The sequence below is a fragment of the Molothrus ater genome, chromosome 1, assembly GCF_012460135.2.
Source record: "Molothrus ater isolate BHLD 08-10-18 breed brown headed cowbird chromosome 1, BPBGC_Mater_1.1, whole genome shotgun sequence".
In the NCBI taxonomy this organism is placed as follows: Eukaryota; Metazoa; Chordata; class Aves; order Passeriformes; family Icteridae; genus Molothrus; species Molothrus ater.
Genome location: NC_050478.2, coordinates 91,589,501 through 91,609,288, shown reverse-complemented (window position 1 = coordinate 91,609,288; position 19,788 = coordinate 91,589,501). Strand labels below are relative to the sequence as shown.

The 19,788-nt window shown below is 38.0% G+C and overlaps 1 protein-coding gene across 1 annotated transcript in view; it reads right to left on the bottom strand.

Annotated features, from left to right (window-relative positions):
- CTNNAL1 (catenin alpha like 1) overlaps positions 1-19,788 on the bottom strand; it is a 58,346-nt gene that overhangs the window by 12,846 nt on the left and 25,712 nt on the right. Inside the window, exons 3-11 of the mRNA XM_036405804.2 lie at positions 17,358-17,545; positions 12,250-12,369; positions 9,989-10,078; positions 9,510-9,680; positions 8,265-8,465; positions 6,335-6,421; positions 3,177-3,335; positions 1,643-1,735; positions 1,193-1,343 (exon numbers count right to left, since the gene is read on the bottom strand). Of these exons, the coding sequence (XP_036261697.1) occupies positions 1,193-1,343; positions 1,643-1,735; positions 3,177-3,335; positions 6,335-6,421; positions 8,265-8,465; positions 9,510-9,680; positions 9,989-10,078; positions 12,250-12,369; positions 17,358-17,545 (1,260 nt within the window). The remainder of the gene's footprint in view (positions 1-1,192; positions 1,344-1,642; positions 1,736-3,176; positions 3,336-6,334; positions 6,422-8,264; positions 8,466-9,509; positions 9,681-9,988; positions 10,079-12,249; positions 12,370-17,357; positions 17,546-19,788) is intronic.

The window sequence follows — 19,788 nt, the reverse complement described above, 5'->3', positions numbered from 1 at the left end:
ACTCATTCACCAACCAGCAGCAACAATTTAAGATATTACACCCCATGACTGGTTGCTACTGTGCTCAAAATGCTGGCAGTAAAGAACTGCTCACACAAATAATCAAGAACAGAAATTTAAACTACAAAATCAAGTCTGAAAACGAAAAGAGGTCTCAATAGCAAGATGAAGTATTGTATCATTGATAAAGTGTCATCTAACCTGAATAAGGATTTACATTTTCTGTATCTTAGATACAAAAAATTAAGTGCCCATATTTAGCTAAATCTAAGCTTTCGAACCTGAGCAATTTTCTTTAAAATACAAGACATTCAGTATTATTATACATTACATTCTATCTGTATGCAATTATACCCTAAAGACTGAAACAAAGACATAGCTATAAGAAGTGTGACAGGCTACACTAAAGAAATAATCTGAAAGAAAATTATGTGGTATAAAAATGAAAACCAAAATGCCTTCCATTTTAAAGGTAAATTACCCTATGCTAAAAGTAGACATAGAAATTTTTTTCCTTAAGATTCCAAGCTTTTCTTCTACATGTTGTACAAATACCAATAAACTTACCAACCAGAGAAAATATCCCAAGATTGTGCAGAGTCGTCAGAAATTCCATCCAGGAGAAAGGACAGCAGTTTAAAAATCAAATAACTACATTCACTACATTATGAAGTGAATACAAGGCAAGCTGACAGTATAGAACATATATGTATATATGTATTTTCTACAAATACAGGACATTAATTAAACATGTCACAATTCAAGTTGTATGTTGACTGTCATGAATTGATGATATGTGCAAGACAAAACAAGGGGTGGGTGAAAGCCCTACCACCCCTTACCATCCCAGTGTATTTTGGACACTGCTGGCAAAGAACTGAGTCAAACACTTCTGTGTCCTTTGAACAGTTCCATTCGATTTTGCTGGAACTAATCTCAGTGCAGAAAATTAAACATAGCTAATCTTACGTAAATCAGGCCTTTATTTGGTTGCTTTTATTTGAAAAAATCCAATAAGCAGCCTGATTTAACATCTATACAAACCCAACATATCTGTGTATTGCTACCTAGATCTCACAGGATGTGGAACTGTTTACTGCACTCCACTCTTAAGAAAACAGAACTTCCTAAATCACACTTAAAATTCTTAGATTTGAAGTTACATTTTTCTATTTCTACACAGCCTTCTTACCTCTTTTTCCTTCAAACACATCGTTGATTTCTCTTAACAACAGAGACATGTCACTCAGTTGAGACTCCCAGGCCTCGCAGAACACCTCAAGATTTTCCTTTGCAATCTTGCTAGATGGATGTAATGCCAGGGTTTCTGCAGCAGAAATTATCTGGACAAAGAACAAAGCATTTGCTGCTGTAAGTCCTAGTACATAGTGTTCCACATGAATTCACAAATGCCTCCCCAGGCAAAACACAGAATTAAACTGCTACTATTATCAATGTGTATTCATCTGACAATTGCAGGCTTGATGATTGCTCTTTTAGCTCTCACCCAGAACTAGAGCAAAATTCCTTCTTAGAAATGAATGCTTCGAACAGGTAAACATTAGGTCTCCAGAAAAATCCACACAAGTAATTTTTATTGATTTATGTGTAGCAGAAGAGGCCAGTTAAAAGCTGAACATACCTGTGGGCCAGTGACCTGAAAGGTATCCTCTGCATGTATGCAAGTTATCTCAAGGGGCTCAGTTCCAGAAACATGCCTCAGTAAGCGACACATCTGAATTATTTCAAAAAAATTAAAAGAATTGTAAAAAATGTACATCTATTAGTAGTGAGAAAAGGTGTACATACAAAAATAAGGTGTACAAACAAACATGAAGTTATTGATTGTCCTTTCAAATATTTACTGGGGACTGCACTCCCTGGGCGCTACTCAGGGAGAATTAATAATAAAAATGGGGCTAAATCCTGACTTGAAAGGTGTGGAAAACCATTAACAGAAAAGAAAGTCTTAATAACTGAAGTAAAACAAAAACAATTTCACATATTTATGACTGAATAAAACTGAAAGTAAACACACATATATAGAACTTGGAAAAACTGTAGAATAAATAAGAACAGGCTTATTCAGCAATAAGTAAGCATGTGGAAAATTTAGGTTTTCATCATCATCCAATGGACTAAATTATCTTTGAGCAAATCAGTGCCAAATTAGTTTAGGGAAGTAATATCGTTTCCTTCATCTTTCCTTCATCATCAACCTAGAGTGAACTTTGGGTTGAAAGGAACATGGAAGTTTTCAGATCAAAAGGAATTTGTAAGACAGAGACAGCACGTATGAAACTTATTGCACATCATCAGACATGCTGCAAGGTCTCACACACAAGCATTATTTAACCTTTGGTTATGCCTGAAAAAAAATTGATGTCTCACTAGAATACTGAATAGCCACAGATCAAGGGGACATTAAATTTGAAATTAAAAATTCAAAGCATTGTTCTGCCAGTCCTGGAAGTTCAAGGGTGTTGCTTCTGCATATTCATATTTCTGGGAGGAATCCTCAAGCCCTGTATATCATATTTTTTTAGAAATGAATATTGGATACCATGCAAGTACAGCTGCTGGCATCACTGTATTTCAGATCAAAGTGATCTATATTTGTATGTCTCCTGCTGGCATAGGTACCTCTGCTCATCTGTGAGAGACAGCAACAAACTACACGTGGCTGACATCCCCTCCACACACTGCTTGTCCCAAAGGAGGAAGATTTTCAGTGGCCCTCTTGACTAATCTTCAAAAAATCAAACTCACTGCATTCAGAAACTTAACTGTATATCTCCAGCATTCTTGTATACCTGGATTCAGCTATTGCTGGATGACTGCTGCTTGAAAGAAAGGGGTGATAATTTCCTCTTGGACCTAGAAACTTACTTTTTTACTTAATATTTTAGGCCAAATCTCTACATACAGATTGAGTCTAGATCCATGAGGAGAACTGGGCACAAATGTAAATCCCTTCTACAACAATTGCATGCCATAGTGATGTGATGTATCTGGCTCATACCCTGACAAGAACAATCCAAAATTCAACAGCATATTAGGAAAATAAAATAAAACTGCAAAAACACAGACCAAAGCCTTCCTAAAGAATAGACTGATGCAAATCCGGCCACTCATTTTGTAAGTGTCCTATACAATGAAAGCAGGTGTGAACTCACCTCAACAAGCTGTTCTTTCTGCTCTGATAGCTTGCAAGTATATTCTGCTACAGCTTCAAGATTTCCTTCTACTCCTGTGATTTTTAATGCTTTGAGAACCATATGATCTGTATGGTATTTTAGAAGATCTGCTGCCAGAGATGTTGCTGCACTGTGGACCTTGAATAGCATTAAAAGAAGAAGAGATAAACCATGAAACAGAAAAAAAAAGTCTATCCAGTACCAAGTCAAACAAGCTTAGGAGATAGATTAATTTTTCAAGAAGCAAAAACTTCACTGGCATGAAAGCTCCTATACAGCTTGCTTATTATCTGGAGTTTTAGTTCTTCAATTACTATTCAAAGATAAAATCCACTGCAATTAAAAAAAAAAGCCAAAAAACTCTCCCCACAAACAAGAAAAAACAACTTCACAACCAAATATGGAGAGAAACAAAAGAGCAGCTGGGTAAAATGAGGCCATTAAGCCATCACACCACTGCTTTCTGATTATGTTACAGCTGAGGAAAAACCAGATGTATGAATCTGTGGGTCACCAAGTTTGGCATAAGCAAAGCACAACGGCCATCCCACTTCTCCTAAAGAACACACATTGAACTGTGTAAATCAGACTGAAGCCACACAAAACTGAATTTACAATGTATTAGAAATTAGAATTATCAGTAATGCAAAGAAAAGCTTGAATATAATCAGCTTGTGACACAGCCTTAGGAAAGTACAAAGCACCTTTTCTACAAGGAGATGGGTCTTGAAGGAGTCTCAATCTCCCAACAAGCAAGGAGAAGCTTCTCATTTAAACACATCTCTAAATCCAGATACAGACTCAGAAAGTGTCCTGTGAATGACCCTGGTTGAAAACAGGTATCAGTGACAGCTGCTGCTAGTTCTAGTAACTAGTCACTAGGTTACCTGCACCCTACAATCAGCCCCATCTTAAGAACATTGCTAAAACCAAAATAGCAACCTCTTTAGAAACAGCAGAATATTCTCCTAGGACTATTGTGAGTCTTGTAATACTGCACTCACTTTACTAAACTAGACCAAGTACAGAACAAACTTGGTGTTCAAGAGGAAGTATTTTTCCAGCTCTTATGAATGTGATGAGCTTGGAACTCACTCCATAGAGAAGAGTTTTTACTGGAATGGTATGTTGGGGTTTTTAATTCACTGGATTCCATTTTTACCCCCTTCCTCTGGCAGTACTTCCTGTGCATCCAGAATTAGGTTCTTCTGGATTTGTTTTTTAATTTCACAAAGGACAAGAAAATTGAATTGTTGCCTCAAAACCTGCTGCAATTGTTTTTTAGAGGGGGAAAAACAAGCTATGACAACCTGTTATAAACTATTTATATAACATTGCTCACATGACATTAAAAATTAGCACAAATCAGTAATCCCAGAAATGAAGTCAACTCTGAAGAAAGGATATCTGAAAGGCTTGTAATGCTGGAGTAGGAACCGGCAATTCTCATTTATATGTAGACTACATAGAGATCACCTTTTCATTAGAGATTCTTTTCATCCTGATCCAAAATAGAAATAGACTTCTACTTAATCCTGTCTCTGATCATTAGCGGTAAAATCATCTCAAGAAAGGAATACAAATTCTATTTCTTCCATAAAAAGACAGAGAGTTAACTACTTTAACAAGGCTGTCTTTTGTTCTCAGCCACTCAGGCTCTCAAAAACATTTTAATTACAGTCACAGTATTTGAATTTAACCAGTAGAAATCCTGACTGACACACTGGGGCACCCCAAGTCAGACTGACAGGAGAGTCTTCAGCCATGTACAGAAGCATGGCCACTCTGGGATCAATTCAATCACTACACAGAGAACAACAAAAACAACATAATTCTCTGAACTTACTTCTAAGAGCATGAATCCTTTCTTTCACACAACATATTCCAGCCACCTGTGGCTTTATGATCCATGCAATTAAATAGTCACATCCTAATTTGACTGGGAACTCTTCCACCTCAATCAGCACCTGGGAACAATATTGCTCAAGAAGGATAATCTCACAGCACTGTGAAGTGCTCACATTCCAAAGTGAAGGCCACTTTGGCAAAGCACTGCTGTCTATTTCCTCCATAATGGTGACCAAATTACAAACCAGCACATAATCAAAGTGCAAAAATTATCTATCCTCCACTTTCTGGAGCCCAACACTCTGCCTGACAGCAGAAGTGCAACTGAACTGAAACAGATTGAAAGCACTGTTCAAATCTTCAGGACAGCTGCAGGAACTACAGTCCAGAAGACAAAATTTCTCATTCTGCCTATGGTAAAAAAGGGGAGCACAATTTTTTCAGCAGTTGAGATTTTCCAGTTACAGGAGCTGACAGCTCAGCCTAAACAAGTTCACCACATTTCTCTAACATCTTTGCACTGCTCTGTGTTGAAACTCACTGTTCTTAATCTTCATTTCTCCATCTGCTTAAAAGAACAGCAATTTGAAGCAGTTGAAAAGACAGCAGAATCATGTGCAAATATTTAGGAAGTTGCCAGAAATCAGATTCTCTATTTGCTTCAGTTCTGTGGAACAGACAAGGCACCAATGCTACCCTCACTAGGAAGGGTGAAGACCCTGAGCAGCAAGTGCAGTCCATCCCATGTACCAAATGAGGCAGCTATTCCATGTGTGTATGCAAGCTGACCTCAGCACACTTGCACTTAGGAAAAGAACAATGTACTACAGACACACACATAACTGACAACTGCTGAGAAAAAAACCCTGAGTATAAGGCACTGTCATAACACATTTCTGCTAAGGAAATCAATAGGAAAAGTTAAATACAAATAAACTGCAAATGTAGTTTATTAATTTAGGCACACACTAGAAGAAAATGTATTTACAAACAGTGATGTATGCATCCCCAAGGGAAGTTTGCCTTTACATTTAAAATAATGATAACAGACATAGTACTCGCTTCCAAATACTTCTTTTTTGGGTTAGCAATGAACCTTTGCAGCCAACAGATTTCTAAGCAGTAAGGACAAAGATGATGTAGCTAGATCCATGATCTAATTCTGATTTGGTTACTCTTGTCTATCAGCAGGCAACAGTATTCTTGGGTACAGTACCCCATTTTACAGTGGGATGAAAAGTATGAAATTCAAACTTTTATTCACCGAATCTTGCTTAAGCTGTACTTACCTCCCTTTTAAGTTCATTCATGCACTGGCACGTTTTTAAAATGGCTACTTCCAAGTCTTCCATGAGATCCTTTGTCTTTTGGTTTTGCTACAAAGCAAAGAAAGACGCCAACAAGACATTACACAAAAAACCCAGCAAACCCCACCTTGACATCATATGTCATTAGCTCAAGAAGCTTTAGAAGACAGCCTTTTCTTTCTAGATGAGATGCTCTCACTTATGCAGCCTGTCTATATTCTACTAGAAAAATTCTTTTATAGAAACATTTATCACCAAATTAAATCTAAAACCAATTGTGAGGCAATCTGATTGTCTGCTTGTATTCAACAGGAATTTATTTCTAAACTTCACTGAGCTTTTTTCAGGAAAAGGGTTTCCTTGACATCTGCCAGAAATCATCTACCTGACCATCCTACAGTAAAACAAGCATTTAAGGCTTTTTTTAATATAAACATCTTTTTAAAATAAAGTGGTTCCTTAAAAATGTTATACCAAATGTTTTATATTGAATTATAAGATTAGTTCTTCAGAACATTCACCTTGCAATGAAACTGTTGAGCTGAAACCAAATATCCATCTCAGTGAGTTGTTATTATTTTTCCTGCTACTGTGTCTTTAGTCACAAGTAGGCTGGGTTATTTATTAATGAAAATTCTTAATGCACAAGCACACATGTGCACGTCCAATTATTTTCACAGATCATAAATATGCATAATCTTGAACTAGGCTCTCATTTATATCTCTTGAAATGAAGCCTGTAAATTATTTAGAGGTGACTATTTTCCACCAGTAAAGAGCTAAGAAATAACCATGTATCCTGGTTTTGGCTGGGATAGAATTAACTTTCTTTATAAATCTGGCATGCTGCTGCTTCAGATTTGTGATAAAGGCAGTGCTGACAACACAATGTTAGTTACTGCTGAGCAGTGTTTGCACAGCTGCCTACCAGGGCTAACCACCAACACCAAGCTAAACACAGGTTTAGCTCCTATAGTTAAAGGGAGTCTATAAAATTGATATTCTGTATGTGTCTTGTTTGTCATAACAATATTCTGTATTATCAGTAAGATTTATATGCCCTTCAAACTACACTACTGCATTAAAAACACACCTGACAGCAGTACCTGATTCAAAGAGGAAAAAAGGAACAAAAATGCTTTGTCATAAGACATACACTCAGTTAAGTAAATATCCTATACCAGGACACATATGCCTTATTTCAGAGCGTTGATAAGACCTTGTGCTACACATATCCCCAGGAGCAAGACTGAAAGCAAGTCAGCATCAAAACCAGAAGCTGCATTTTCCATCTCTGCTTTTGCTTCCCCTTTTGCATGTATCTTCTATCATTTTCAAGGAACAAGTAAGACAAATGATAGAGGCAGGCTTAACAGCATTCTTTTCTAAAAGCTACCATCATTTAAATTATGAAAAAAAGGACAGACAAAAATAGCCTTACTGTTTCTCTTCTCTCTCTATAATATTAAAACCCAGGCAATTTTTTACAATGTTTCCCTTTCCAATAGTTTAACTGTTTCAGTTGAAAACAAGAAAGAAAGCTGTGGTCACAGCTATGGGATCAAGACAATTGAAATCTCTGAACTACTCCACCAAAAGACTTCACTGTTTAAGATTGTGCAATGATACTTCTGTTCACTGCCATGTTTACACTCTCATCTTCATTAAAATTAGTCTACTGCCATCAGTAGCCTAATTTAGCCATCAAAGAATCAATGAAGCAATACCACTGGGTAGGGGGAGGACAGAACATATGGAAGCTGCAAAAGCACAGAACAAACTGGCTTCCTTGATCAGCTCCCACTGTGAGGAATACACCCAGTTCTCTCTTCCTAGACCAGAAGAAAGACTGCATTCAAAATTTCTATTCAAAGTAGAGATGAAAAGATTTACTTTGCTAAAAAGCTCTTACAGCTTGCATCCACACTGAAACCAGCTGCTCTAGTTCCATTTTAGCTTGTTTAGACAGCTCCAAAATGTGCTCTCTGTGCTCATGACTGGTATAGGCAGAGTCTGTGAAGTCTTCTGTGTGTTCCAGGATAACTTCCAGCATTGTTGAAAGGTTCTCTTTTGAGAGAAAATAAAGATTCTCACGGAGACCTTCCACCTTATTCTGAAAAAGAAGCACATAATTTCCTTGAGAATTTACGTGATTTAGTTGTGACGCAAATGCAGAAAACAGATCTATCATTTTACTTTTTATTTTTCTCTTTAATGCTTTTTAAAATTACTCCCTTATGTTCAAAGTAATCCAACAATTTCCTTGTGTCCAGACCTGCAGTTTGGGGTTTGGGATGTTCCTTAAAAGTGATAATACAACTAGCAGTTTACTAGCCCCTTATCAGGAATAGCAGCAAATATATTATTGTATTCCTTATCAGGAATAACAGCAAATACATCATTGTTCTACTGCTGTCAATAAAAAGTTTCTAAACTCAGGAAGTTTCAGAAATTAAATATATGTTCCAATTTTGTTTGATCCTTCCACATCCATGTAATCCATTTTGAGTAGTTTTCTAAAAATATGTATGTAGCAAATTTAATACTTTGGGGCACTCTCAAAAAATTTCAGTGGAAATTCAAAGAGGGGAAATGGATAAACAAATAAATTGAATCAAAGTGACACACTCAAAAGCAGTAAGCCACAGTTGCTCATTAACTGTTCTTAATGGAGTATGAAATTTAGAAAAGCCTTTATGAGGAAAAAAGTCCATTGAGCTACAATTTCAATTCAGAACATTTCTTTTAGATGCCAGTTTGCTCATTTAAATGTTTGTAAGAATATTTTTGTGTGCAGTTTTAAAAACATTAACACTTAAAAAGCAAGAATTCTCAAACAACTATTTTAATGAAGGTCTGAGCAGATCCTGATACTTCAGTTTATTCAATGTCAATGCATCACCTCAACAACATATTAAGAGTTCTGAATGCACACTGATTCAGAAGGAGAGGTGTGTTTTGGCAATGACAATTAAATTATAGTCACCTCTTGACAGATTTGACAGATTCTCTAACAGTTTGAGACAGTTATTTAAGTCAACACCTCTGAAGAGATGCAGCTCCATGATCTCAAATCTAAAACCAATTTTTTTCCCCCAAAAGTCTAGTTAAGAGGTACTTTATTGGCTGTAGAAAACAATATTATTTCTACTCTTACCTTGAATTCTTTGATGCCAGAATATATGCTGATGGGGGCCATTTCACTTTCTCCATTTGGTCTAGAGTCAGTTACAATTTCTATCACCTGTTCCAAAGCTAGTCTCATCCGATGAAAAACTCCATCTTTGTTAATACGAGCAGATTCACAGTCTGGATGCCTCAGACAAGTCTTTTTAAAGAAAGTAGAGTAACTATTATGAAAGACTACACATGCAGTATATTGAAATGAATGCTTCCTGCTAAGGTAAGTCTAGAAAATTATTTTAGAATACGGAATTCTTTCTGCTAAACTGCTGTTAAGTTGAATTCACACCGCTACTCAGAATACAGAGATTTTCTTTCCTCATTCTTTACACTTATACCCTCCTCTAGCATGAAATCTGAAGTGAGAGAGTGAGAGAGGAGAGTCAGCTCTCCTGGCAGATGCCATGCTTTGTGATTTAGCCAAGTTGTGTAAGGGTGCACAAACTCACTCACCTTTGAAGCAGTCAGGAGCATCATAGTGCACTTCTCAAGAACAGCCCTAGATGCTGCCATTCTGGCCTTTTTCTTCTCATCCTTCAAGTCCTAAACACCAAAAGAAAAAAAAAAGACCCAAATATTACACAGTATCTAAAATATTAACTTGTGAGACTGGAAAAAGAACTCTTGCAGGTGAATGGTTGTGAGAAAGCTTTCTAATTTCTGACAACCGCTATTTTCAGCCTAAGTCATGATCTAGAACTTACTTTTCAGACAGACTTCAATTTATGGATTTATTCTTGGCTCTATTCAACTCAGATTTCAAAGAAGGAAGATCTCCAAGATATAGAGCGTGTTATGTAAACTGTTGCTAATTTTGATACCTTTATCATAAGGCATTATTCATAAAACAGAAAAATGAAGTGAAAAGAATAGCTGCCAAGAAGTATTTTCCGAAATGGAGGGGAGGGTAAGGCAGAAACAGAGAACACCTGATTTTCATTATACTGCAGTGGAGGAAATGTAAACTAAATCTTTTCTCTATTTCAGTGTTATATTTGCTACATACCAGTAATAAAAAAAGTCTTAAGAGGCTGAAAAAGCAATTCCTTGGTATTTCTCTGCTCTGAGTAAAAAAACTTATCAAGAACTTTCCAGGGAAAGGTGGATACACCTGCAAAACTGAACTATACCCAGCAAAATTCATCAAAATAGAAGAATTTAGACTCCAAACCAGGATGTGGGGGAAGAGGGCATGAATCCCTCAACATGCAAGAGGGTCTAACAAGAGGAAGAACTCAGAAAGCTACATCTACCAGCTTCTCACTGCTCACGAGGACAGCTGAGTGCTGAGAGTCAAACAGGCAACTGAATGGGATGAGCTGAAGCTTTACAAGATGTAATTAATCCTAATATACCCTAGATTAACAAAAACACCCAGATAAATAACAGCAGCCGCCTGTTTTGACATTTTTATAATGTCTGTATTTAGCAACTACAGAAAATCTTTAAAATCAAAATCACATTAAAAACCAAATCAATAAAACAATGAAACAAGAAAACAGTTGATTTCTGAAATTCTGACATTACACACTGATAAATCTGATGGCACTCAAGAATTTATGGCACACTTAAAAATACTGTGAGAGAATGCCTCCTCCCCATAAAACCAGTAGTGCCACATAGCAGTTTACACACTGTAAACTGAGCACATCAAGAAAGTCCTGATACAACTGAAAAAGTGGTAATGTAGCACTCTTGCCAAAAGAGTCAAGTAGGCAAAGAGGGGAGAGCAGAAGACCACTCAACACTGAAAATTCAGTTGAAAAGTGAATGTAGTTGAAAAGTGACTATGACTTCCTGATTAATGCATGTTTCCCTTTCAAAGGAACAACTGCTTCAGGGAAAAAATACTTCAGAGAAAAAAAAAGAGTTCACTTCTAAGCAGGTATTTCCTTTAATTTTAAGTAGCTTTCCCAGTTCTTTGACACCAAGCATGCACACATCAACACTAAAAGGAAACACATGATGCTGGCCAATTTGTTTATACAAGCAGATTTCTGAATTTTGCTGGATATTAGGGACTATGTATATTTATACCAAACCCTGATTTAGCTCTGAGCAGAGGACTGGATTATCAAGGGAAAGTAACCACAGCTCACAGCGGAAGTCTTAAGCCTTAGCACACCCTTAAATTTACATAGAAGTAGTGGGGAAAAAAGCTTCCAGTATGGATGAAAGGCTTTGAAAGAGTAGCTGCCTGTGAGAACTAAAACTCATTGCCCTAACATAAGAAGGTTTCAACCTAAACCTAGAAAAATGTTTCAGAACAATAATAATAATAAACCAAACTCTAACAAGCCACCAAGCAGACACTTTATTAGAATCCCTTTGGAGTTTAAGATAATGAAGTGCTTTCACTGCATGCAAACATCAAATATTTCTGTCGAATAACAAAAGACAAACTCTCTAACAGAGTAATGAGACAGAAAGGTTAGAGCCAAAATAAAGTGACGGAAGCCAAAAGACAATGAAAATAACACACAGCCAGGCTTCTGGAAGAGATGCAGGGCGAACAACGCAGCCATATTTCTCAGGCTGAGCTTTAAAATCAAAAGACGTGTTTTGGGTGGAGCAAGGAGAGGGCACATTCCACAGACAGGACACCAGCAATTGTTTTGTTTTTTTTTATCATCCCAGAAGACCCCATACCTTCCTGATAACAAGATGAAGATGATACTGTGCAACATCTCTTACAACTCCTTACTAACACTTACATTTTGCCGATCTCCAGTTAAATGGGCAAACTCCACCATTTCATTTCCAAACTGGCTGAATATCTGTACAAACTCCTGGAAACTACTGACTTTTTCTAGTTGTTCCATTGTTGCAAGAACCTGCAAGATAAAGGAAAATACTGTAGATTAACAAAAACCATTATCATTGAACTAGGAGTACTATTATTTACAGACACTCCTAAGGTGTATAGTTTAAAATGTATATATTTGTCACAATTTAAGCAATAATAACTCAACTAGAAATCCAATGTGAGTTAATTATCATGCTGCATTCAAAGTGAGTCATTTGTTGTCAGCCCTCAAAAAAACATTTTCCTTGCTCCTCACAATATGAAGTGTAAGAGTATTGATGGATTCAGGTTCCAGATTCAGGAAAAAATGTGGTTTTAAATTTAATATGACAGTAACAAGTGCAGATGATACCCCTGTGTTGTAACTCTCCATTTCAGATGCCTCACTTTTAAAGTCTAAAATCACAGTTACACAGATGTGTTTCGGTGGCTCTGTATATTAAAAAAAAAAAAGCAACAGAATTGAACAAAACTGAACAAAAAAGTTAAAAATAAGTGAATTCATAGTTTTGTACTTTTCGTAACAACCTAGTCTAACTCTGGAGATTTCTATTAGGTGCATCTAAAACAAAGAACTAAATAAACCCAAGTTGTACTAAGTTCTTACTCAAGATATATAAACACATGTAAAATCAGCATTTTTTTAAACATTCAGAAAGACTATCATAGACCTTATAAATTACTGATTACTGAAGGTATCCTGTGAAGGCACTACATTTTGGATTATAACATCCGCATTTTTCAGGTTAGACATATACTTGCTAATCTCAAAGTGATCTTTCAAATCCACTAAATGTCTTCAGAAGGGAAAACTCTCAAAGGAGTTCTGTATTGTCTTTCAGACTGGAGATAAAACACCACATGAAAATTTAACAGACTATACTTGAAAGGGAGAAACTTCAACTGATTTTTCCTTTTCTATGCCAAAAGTATCTCCCCACAACTACAAAAACAGTGTACACACCTGATTATGACCAACTCCCCATTCCCTGCAACCCTGGCAAACTCTCCTAGAAGCACTCATTTGTTTGTGGCAGAGCAGCCACTCAATCTCAGCTGTAACCTAAGTAAAGCAAATGTCCCACTGCGACTGCTGTGGAATTCACAGCTTTATCAAGCAATATTAGACTGCAGCAATCTGTCTGAGTATATTATGTTGGGCAAACAGTTCCACAAAGGCTGCAGAAAGGAGGAGTTTTCCTGATTGGGCTGTTGATATATGAGAAAGGCTGGAGTACGAAGGACTTGGAAGGAAGATGCATAAAGACGTGAAAATAGCAGTATGAGAGTGGAAGACAGAGAAACACAGGACTGGGAAAGTGAGGATGTAGAAAAGTAAACGTGGATAAAAGAGGAAAACATACAAGCTAAGGTCCAACTTTATCTTCTAAAAATAGACAAAGAGAAATATTAATGATGCTCAACCATTCCAGGTTTAATCAAATTGGTACTTTATGAATCAGACCTTGGTTGCAAACAATTCTGTTACAGTTTTCTGTGTTTTTCTCATCACAAATTTCTTGTCAAATAAAAATTACAGTGAAAGCACATGCATTTCCATTACATTAAATAATTCTAGACATCCCAGGCAGACCTGACATTCCAAAAAACTGTATAGACAGCTCTAAATTTGTCTAAAGCTTATTCAAGATGCTGATACAATGCAAAATACCTGTGATGTCTTCCTAATCTTTCATTTTAAAGCTTTTTCAACAAGAAATATGCAGATGGTAATGAAGACATAGATCTATTAATTAAAAGGTTAAAAAAATGTTAAAAAACCCAAGGCTTTAAGCTCTTATTAACATCTAAATTAGCACTAGGTATTGCCACAGGATGAATGTCACCTTGCAAACAGCAGTCGTAGGCTGACATCACCTTGGGGCACATCTATATTTTGATCCAAAATGAACAATGCAGCAACTCCCCCACTATCTGTCACCTCCCTGCTTATTATTCTGCCTCTCCTAACCTGACTGGTGACAGTGAGTGGAGCAAAACCTTAAGCTCACCAATGCAGTGACTAAGTCTGTTGGACAATGAAACTGATTTTGTAAGCCAGGAAAGATGTGGGCAGGTATGGAAGAAAATGAATGCAATCCAAGAACACAAGGACAGCATATATGGTGCAGAGAATGTGGAAGCAGGAACAGGATCACTGGGGATCATCAGCCAGAGGCTGGATTCTGGAACAGATCACCATTCTGGAAGATCTCATCACTTCATTTGTCCGAGAGATTGGATGTCCCACCACTCATCTGTTCTTCTATCCTTTGCCCTTGACTGACTCTTTATTCACATGAAGAAGACAATGACAATGGGAAAAGAAAAGGTGTTCAGAAATAGGCAGTAAAATAAAAAGGCAATAGAAGTTTAACATTGGGCATTCAGTCTTTAAGATAAAAATGGAGCTGAGATCTTTTGGAACAGTGATGCATTTCAAGAAGCCAGAATCTTCTCCAGTTGGCAGCACTGATCATCCTCTCCCTACTTTTCCATCCTCTTTGCCATATCATACTACACTGTCTCAAAGTATTTCTGTGCACCTCTCAAATCCTTATCCATATTATCCCTCTACCACAATGTCTCCTACAGGAAGAACCTCTTTGCTATCCATCATAGTGGTATCTGACACACTTTTGGGAATGTATTCTATAAAAATTAGGACATAGATAAATATTAGGCCTGTATAATACCCCATCATTTGTTTAATCTGGTCCTGGAGATGTGAATTGCTCTACTGGTACCACAGACAAAAGCAGACTTTCCCAGATGTGCACTATGCACAGAAAGGAGAATGCAGTAAAACCCAGGAGATCCCAAAGACTAGCTGTGTCCTGGGGGCATCAGGCACAGCACTGACAGCTGGGTAAGGGAGGTGATCGTCCCACTCTGCTCTGCACTGGGGCAGCCTCATCTCCAGTGCTGGGGACAGTTTTGGGTGCTACAATATAAGAAGGATATTAAGCCATTAGAGAGTGTCCAAAGGAGGGCTATGAAGATGGTGAAGGGCCTTGAGGGGAAGCCATAGGAGGAACAGCTGAGGTCACTTGAAGAAGAGGAGACTGAGGGGAGACCTGACTGCAATTACAACTTTCTTGTGAGGGGAAGAGGAGCAGCAGGCACTGATCTCTTCTGTGATAGGACCAGTGGCAGCACCTGAGGGAATGGCCTGAAGTTTTATCTGGGGAGTTTTAGATTGGATATCAGGAAAAAAGTTCTTCACCCAGAGGGTGCTTGGGCACTGGAACAGGATCCCCAGGGAAGTGGTCACAGCACCAAGTCTGACAAGAAGCATTTGGACAGCGCTCTTGGGCACATGGTGTTACTCTTGTGTGGAGGGATAGAATGTAAGAAAATAAAGATAGTGCAGAAGGTAGTTTCACACCTGAGGAGTTGCAGCTGTACTGATCACCAAATAGGAACAGGCCTGCCCTTAATAGGCCACAGCTGTGTCCAATAAGAGGATGAGTGCTACAGAAGAGTGGGTTAGCTGGTTGAGGAGAGAGTTGGAGTTTGTTGGTTGTGCTGTGAAGAGAGATGGAGTTTGGTGGTTGAGCTGTGAAGGAGTCAGTGCTGTGAGGAACTGCCCATGAGAAATCACTGAGAAGGTATGGGAGATTTACAATAAGATGACAACACTCTTGGGGTGCTCTGTGCAGGGCCAGGAATTGTACTTGGGCCCCTACAACTCAGGATATTTTAAGATTCTGTGCCTATGGCTATCAGAGTCAAAAACACTCAGTCTAGACTATGAGATTGCTTGAAATGCTTTCAAAATTAAATGCTACACCTATGCTTACTATATTCCCAGTGGTGTGTGACAATATTTTCGTATATATTTAAAATTATCAGAAACCTAGCCTGCTCCTTCCTTATCCTTTCATGATATGTGCATTTGCACAGTTCCTCCATAGCCTAAACCTGCCACTTTTGGAAAGGTAAATTAATTAGGATTACTGCTTGGCTGCAGACGACAGCAGAAAAGCAGCAAAAGGTATTAAATGCACCATTCTGGTCTTCAGTGCAGAAAAAGACCAATGCTGCAAGGAACTCCAGAAAACTGATATTGATAACGCTGCAGCCAACTGAATCAACTGCTGAGAGAAGAAATGAGTACAAAGACAGGAGATCAGTGCTGCCAAGTCTAAAGCCAGAGAGAAGCAGGTAATTTCACTGGTTTTGAATCCTGGACTGAACTAAGTGCCTTGGATCTAGGTGCTGCAAAAGAGTCCAGTGGGTCTGGAAAGTAAACCGGGACATAGGAAGTGGAAAGAGGGGCACTGCTCTGGATTACAAGATCAAAATTAATGGAAACCCCCAGACCTTATCAGGTTCTCATTTTTCAAATAAAGGATTTTTCTATTTTTGTTTTAGCACATTGTGACCAAAAAAAAATGGAAGAATATCCTACAGGCAAGAGAGTGAAGTCTGTACTGCATAAAACAGATTATATCTGAGGTTAAATGGGCCTTCATAGATTATTTAAACCACCCAAGTCTTTTCATCCTAAGTTTCAATACCTAAGTTAAACTGCACAAAAACCTTTTCATCTGTAAATCTCACTTCACTGGCACAGACATTTATGTGCATTCCTCACTGCTTTTTGCCTAGATCCCATAATGCTCTCCTTGTCTTGATCCTGACAGAACACACATCCTGTCATTAGCAAGTAGAAGATTTATTGACCATTTTATCAACAGACACACTTTTCACCTCACAGCAAATTTAAAGTTAAATAAGCAGTAACACAGCATCTTCTCCAACAGAGTAAGTGAATAAAGCAATGTGGCTGACATAAAATGCAGAATCAATGAAAATTGTTATTTTAACCCTACTGACTTAGAACCATCCCTTCTCAGATACCTGCTAAGTAAGAAGTATGTGCAAGACATTCATTTTATCTCTTTATTTTATAATTCCTCCAGAGAGATAATGACAATATCACATTTACCACCACTCTTTTGCACTGACTACAGGTATCAGTTAAACATAACAGAAAAGAAACTACAATACCTTGTTCCTGGAAGTTATAATTTGCTTAATAACAATTCTGTCTGCTAACACCAGCACCTTTGTGACAGAAGAAAGCAACAACCTTGCAGCTTTCACCACACCCGTTTTGTCCGTAAAGATTGTTATATGGCTATCAGATTCTGGATGATCCAAGCTTGCCACATCTGTAAGCTGTGCAATTGTTTCACCTAGAAGGAAAAAAAAATAAAGTGACTTTCCATACTTAGAAGAAAGATACTGGGCTATTAAACACTCTTAAGTTCTACCTTTGAGGGATAAGACACTTTCAGAGCTATCTACAACTCTTTTTATTTCACTTTACTTCCTTCGACTGACTGCTGGTGGCACCCTCTCCATATTTAAATGTAGATTACCATTCACTACTACCTTATTCTTCCATCTGTAACATACACTTAATTTCCTTACAGTAATCTACAGCTATTTGAGGGGGGAGTGATGGGAAGAATTAAGGAGTGTGGAGGGAGAAAACATTCATGGGAGGTATTTTTCTGATTTTAATAGCCAAAGTCACACCAGTACCCACACTTGCAGCATCAATCCACTGACAGAGTGGGATGCAGCAAGGAAGAAAGAACTATGAACTCCCCTGCACTTTGCAAATTTCAATTAGCATTCCCATAATTTATAGGTTTCCTATTCCTGTAGAAGTCTCCAGGCATGAATAATAAAGAGATTCCAAACATAACTTCACAGTTTGGAGGACTGAAACATTACAGTGAGACTACTGCACTTCACATTCAAAGGAGGGCCACCAAACAGGGCACTGTCAGAGACAGGAGAGGAAAAAAAAAAGGCAAGGAAGTGCTGATTTTTGGTTCAGCACCATCTTTTTATTCAACTTGCATTTAGTTAAATAGACAGTTTAAAACGCTTAATTGACCACTTTTATTTTTTATGCAGGTAAAAACTCTACATCCACTGCTGCTAATGGATTTCCTTATCCAAGAAAGAAACACAGACCATATCCAATTGAATCTTCTGGAGTACCTTAGATAGTAGTGCAATACAGGAGAGACAAGAGCAATTTGTTAGTCTGTAACCAGAGAAGGGCTGCTGTGAGACTGACTCAGGACAAGCTCCGAGACATGAGTTTTGTTAGCATGCAAGAAAAGATGATCAACCTACAGCTGACCTATAGATCATCCTTAAAGATAAAACCTAGGAGATTTGATCAAATTCCCTATGACTCATCTTCAAAACCTCAACAAAGGTAATTCACCTAAGCAGGCAAAATACTCCAAAAGCCTGATAAAGCCAGTGCTCCCATTTGAAGAGCCTGCATTATTCTGGTACTCCAGAAATACCATGCACTGTAGAATAAGGAAGGCCTGACAGTCCTTCAAATCAAAGAGCTCCACATTTCATAGTGCTTCTCTCCTCTGATAATTGTAATCCCTTGGGTTCTTAAACTGCCTAAATAGTATTGCATCATGGAAAGGAACTTCCAGTACATTTGCTGGGATCAGGCCAGGTCACAAAAGGCATGCTCCAAATAATCAGTCACCCATATGCTGTACTATGGTACAGTCTGAGACAGTGAGCTCCACAGCTGAAGGCCCTGGAAATGGATAGAAGCAAGAGGACTTATAAAAGTACAGCTGCAGCTCAAAGAGTGAGAGGCACTCCCAGCAAAGCTGTAGGACAAGTCTCCAGTTGGGTAAGGAGATCATTTGACAGTAAAACACATTGGCCATTGCCTTCTCCAGTCCAATTCATTTCACTACACACCAATCTCTACTTTTTCACCTTTGTCAGCAGATTAACCTATTTCTGGGACCTCACAATATCTGTGACAACATAAAATGCTGTAGAATCACACAGAGAACAATTAAAACAGATGCAAAGTTCATTTGGCAGCCAAGAAAGGATGCACATCATTATCCCATTTCTTATGTTATGGGATTCTCCTTCTAGAGGATTAATCAAGTCATAGGTGAAGCAGCTAGTCATAGAAAGAGTTATCAGAGAACACTGAAACACCTGCAGTACCTGCCTGTCAAAAGCTCCAGAGAGCGAGCCACAGACTTCTGGTAACAGAACAAAGGCTTCCTTCTCTGCCTATAGATCTGCAACTACAGGAACAGGAATTAAGCCCTGCAGGGGCTTAATTAAGCTTAAGTAAGGAGTAAGCTAAGAGGAACAAGACCTGTTAGGGTAGAGATGGAGCTAGAGAAGTTATACCCAGCTGGGTATACACCAGTCCCTAAAACACATCTGAGCATGTCAAAGAAACAGTTCAGTGTCACTGTAATTCTCCTATCATGACTGAGAGATTATGACACTTGGCTGATATTTCCAATGATAGAAAGACAACTCTCACATCCATGTCAAAGAAGGTTAACAAAAAACCCCCAGGTTATTGTGGGCTAGTCAGCCTCACATCAGCCTCCAGGATTACCATTAAAATAAT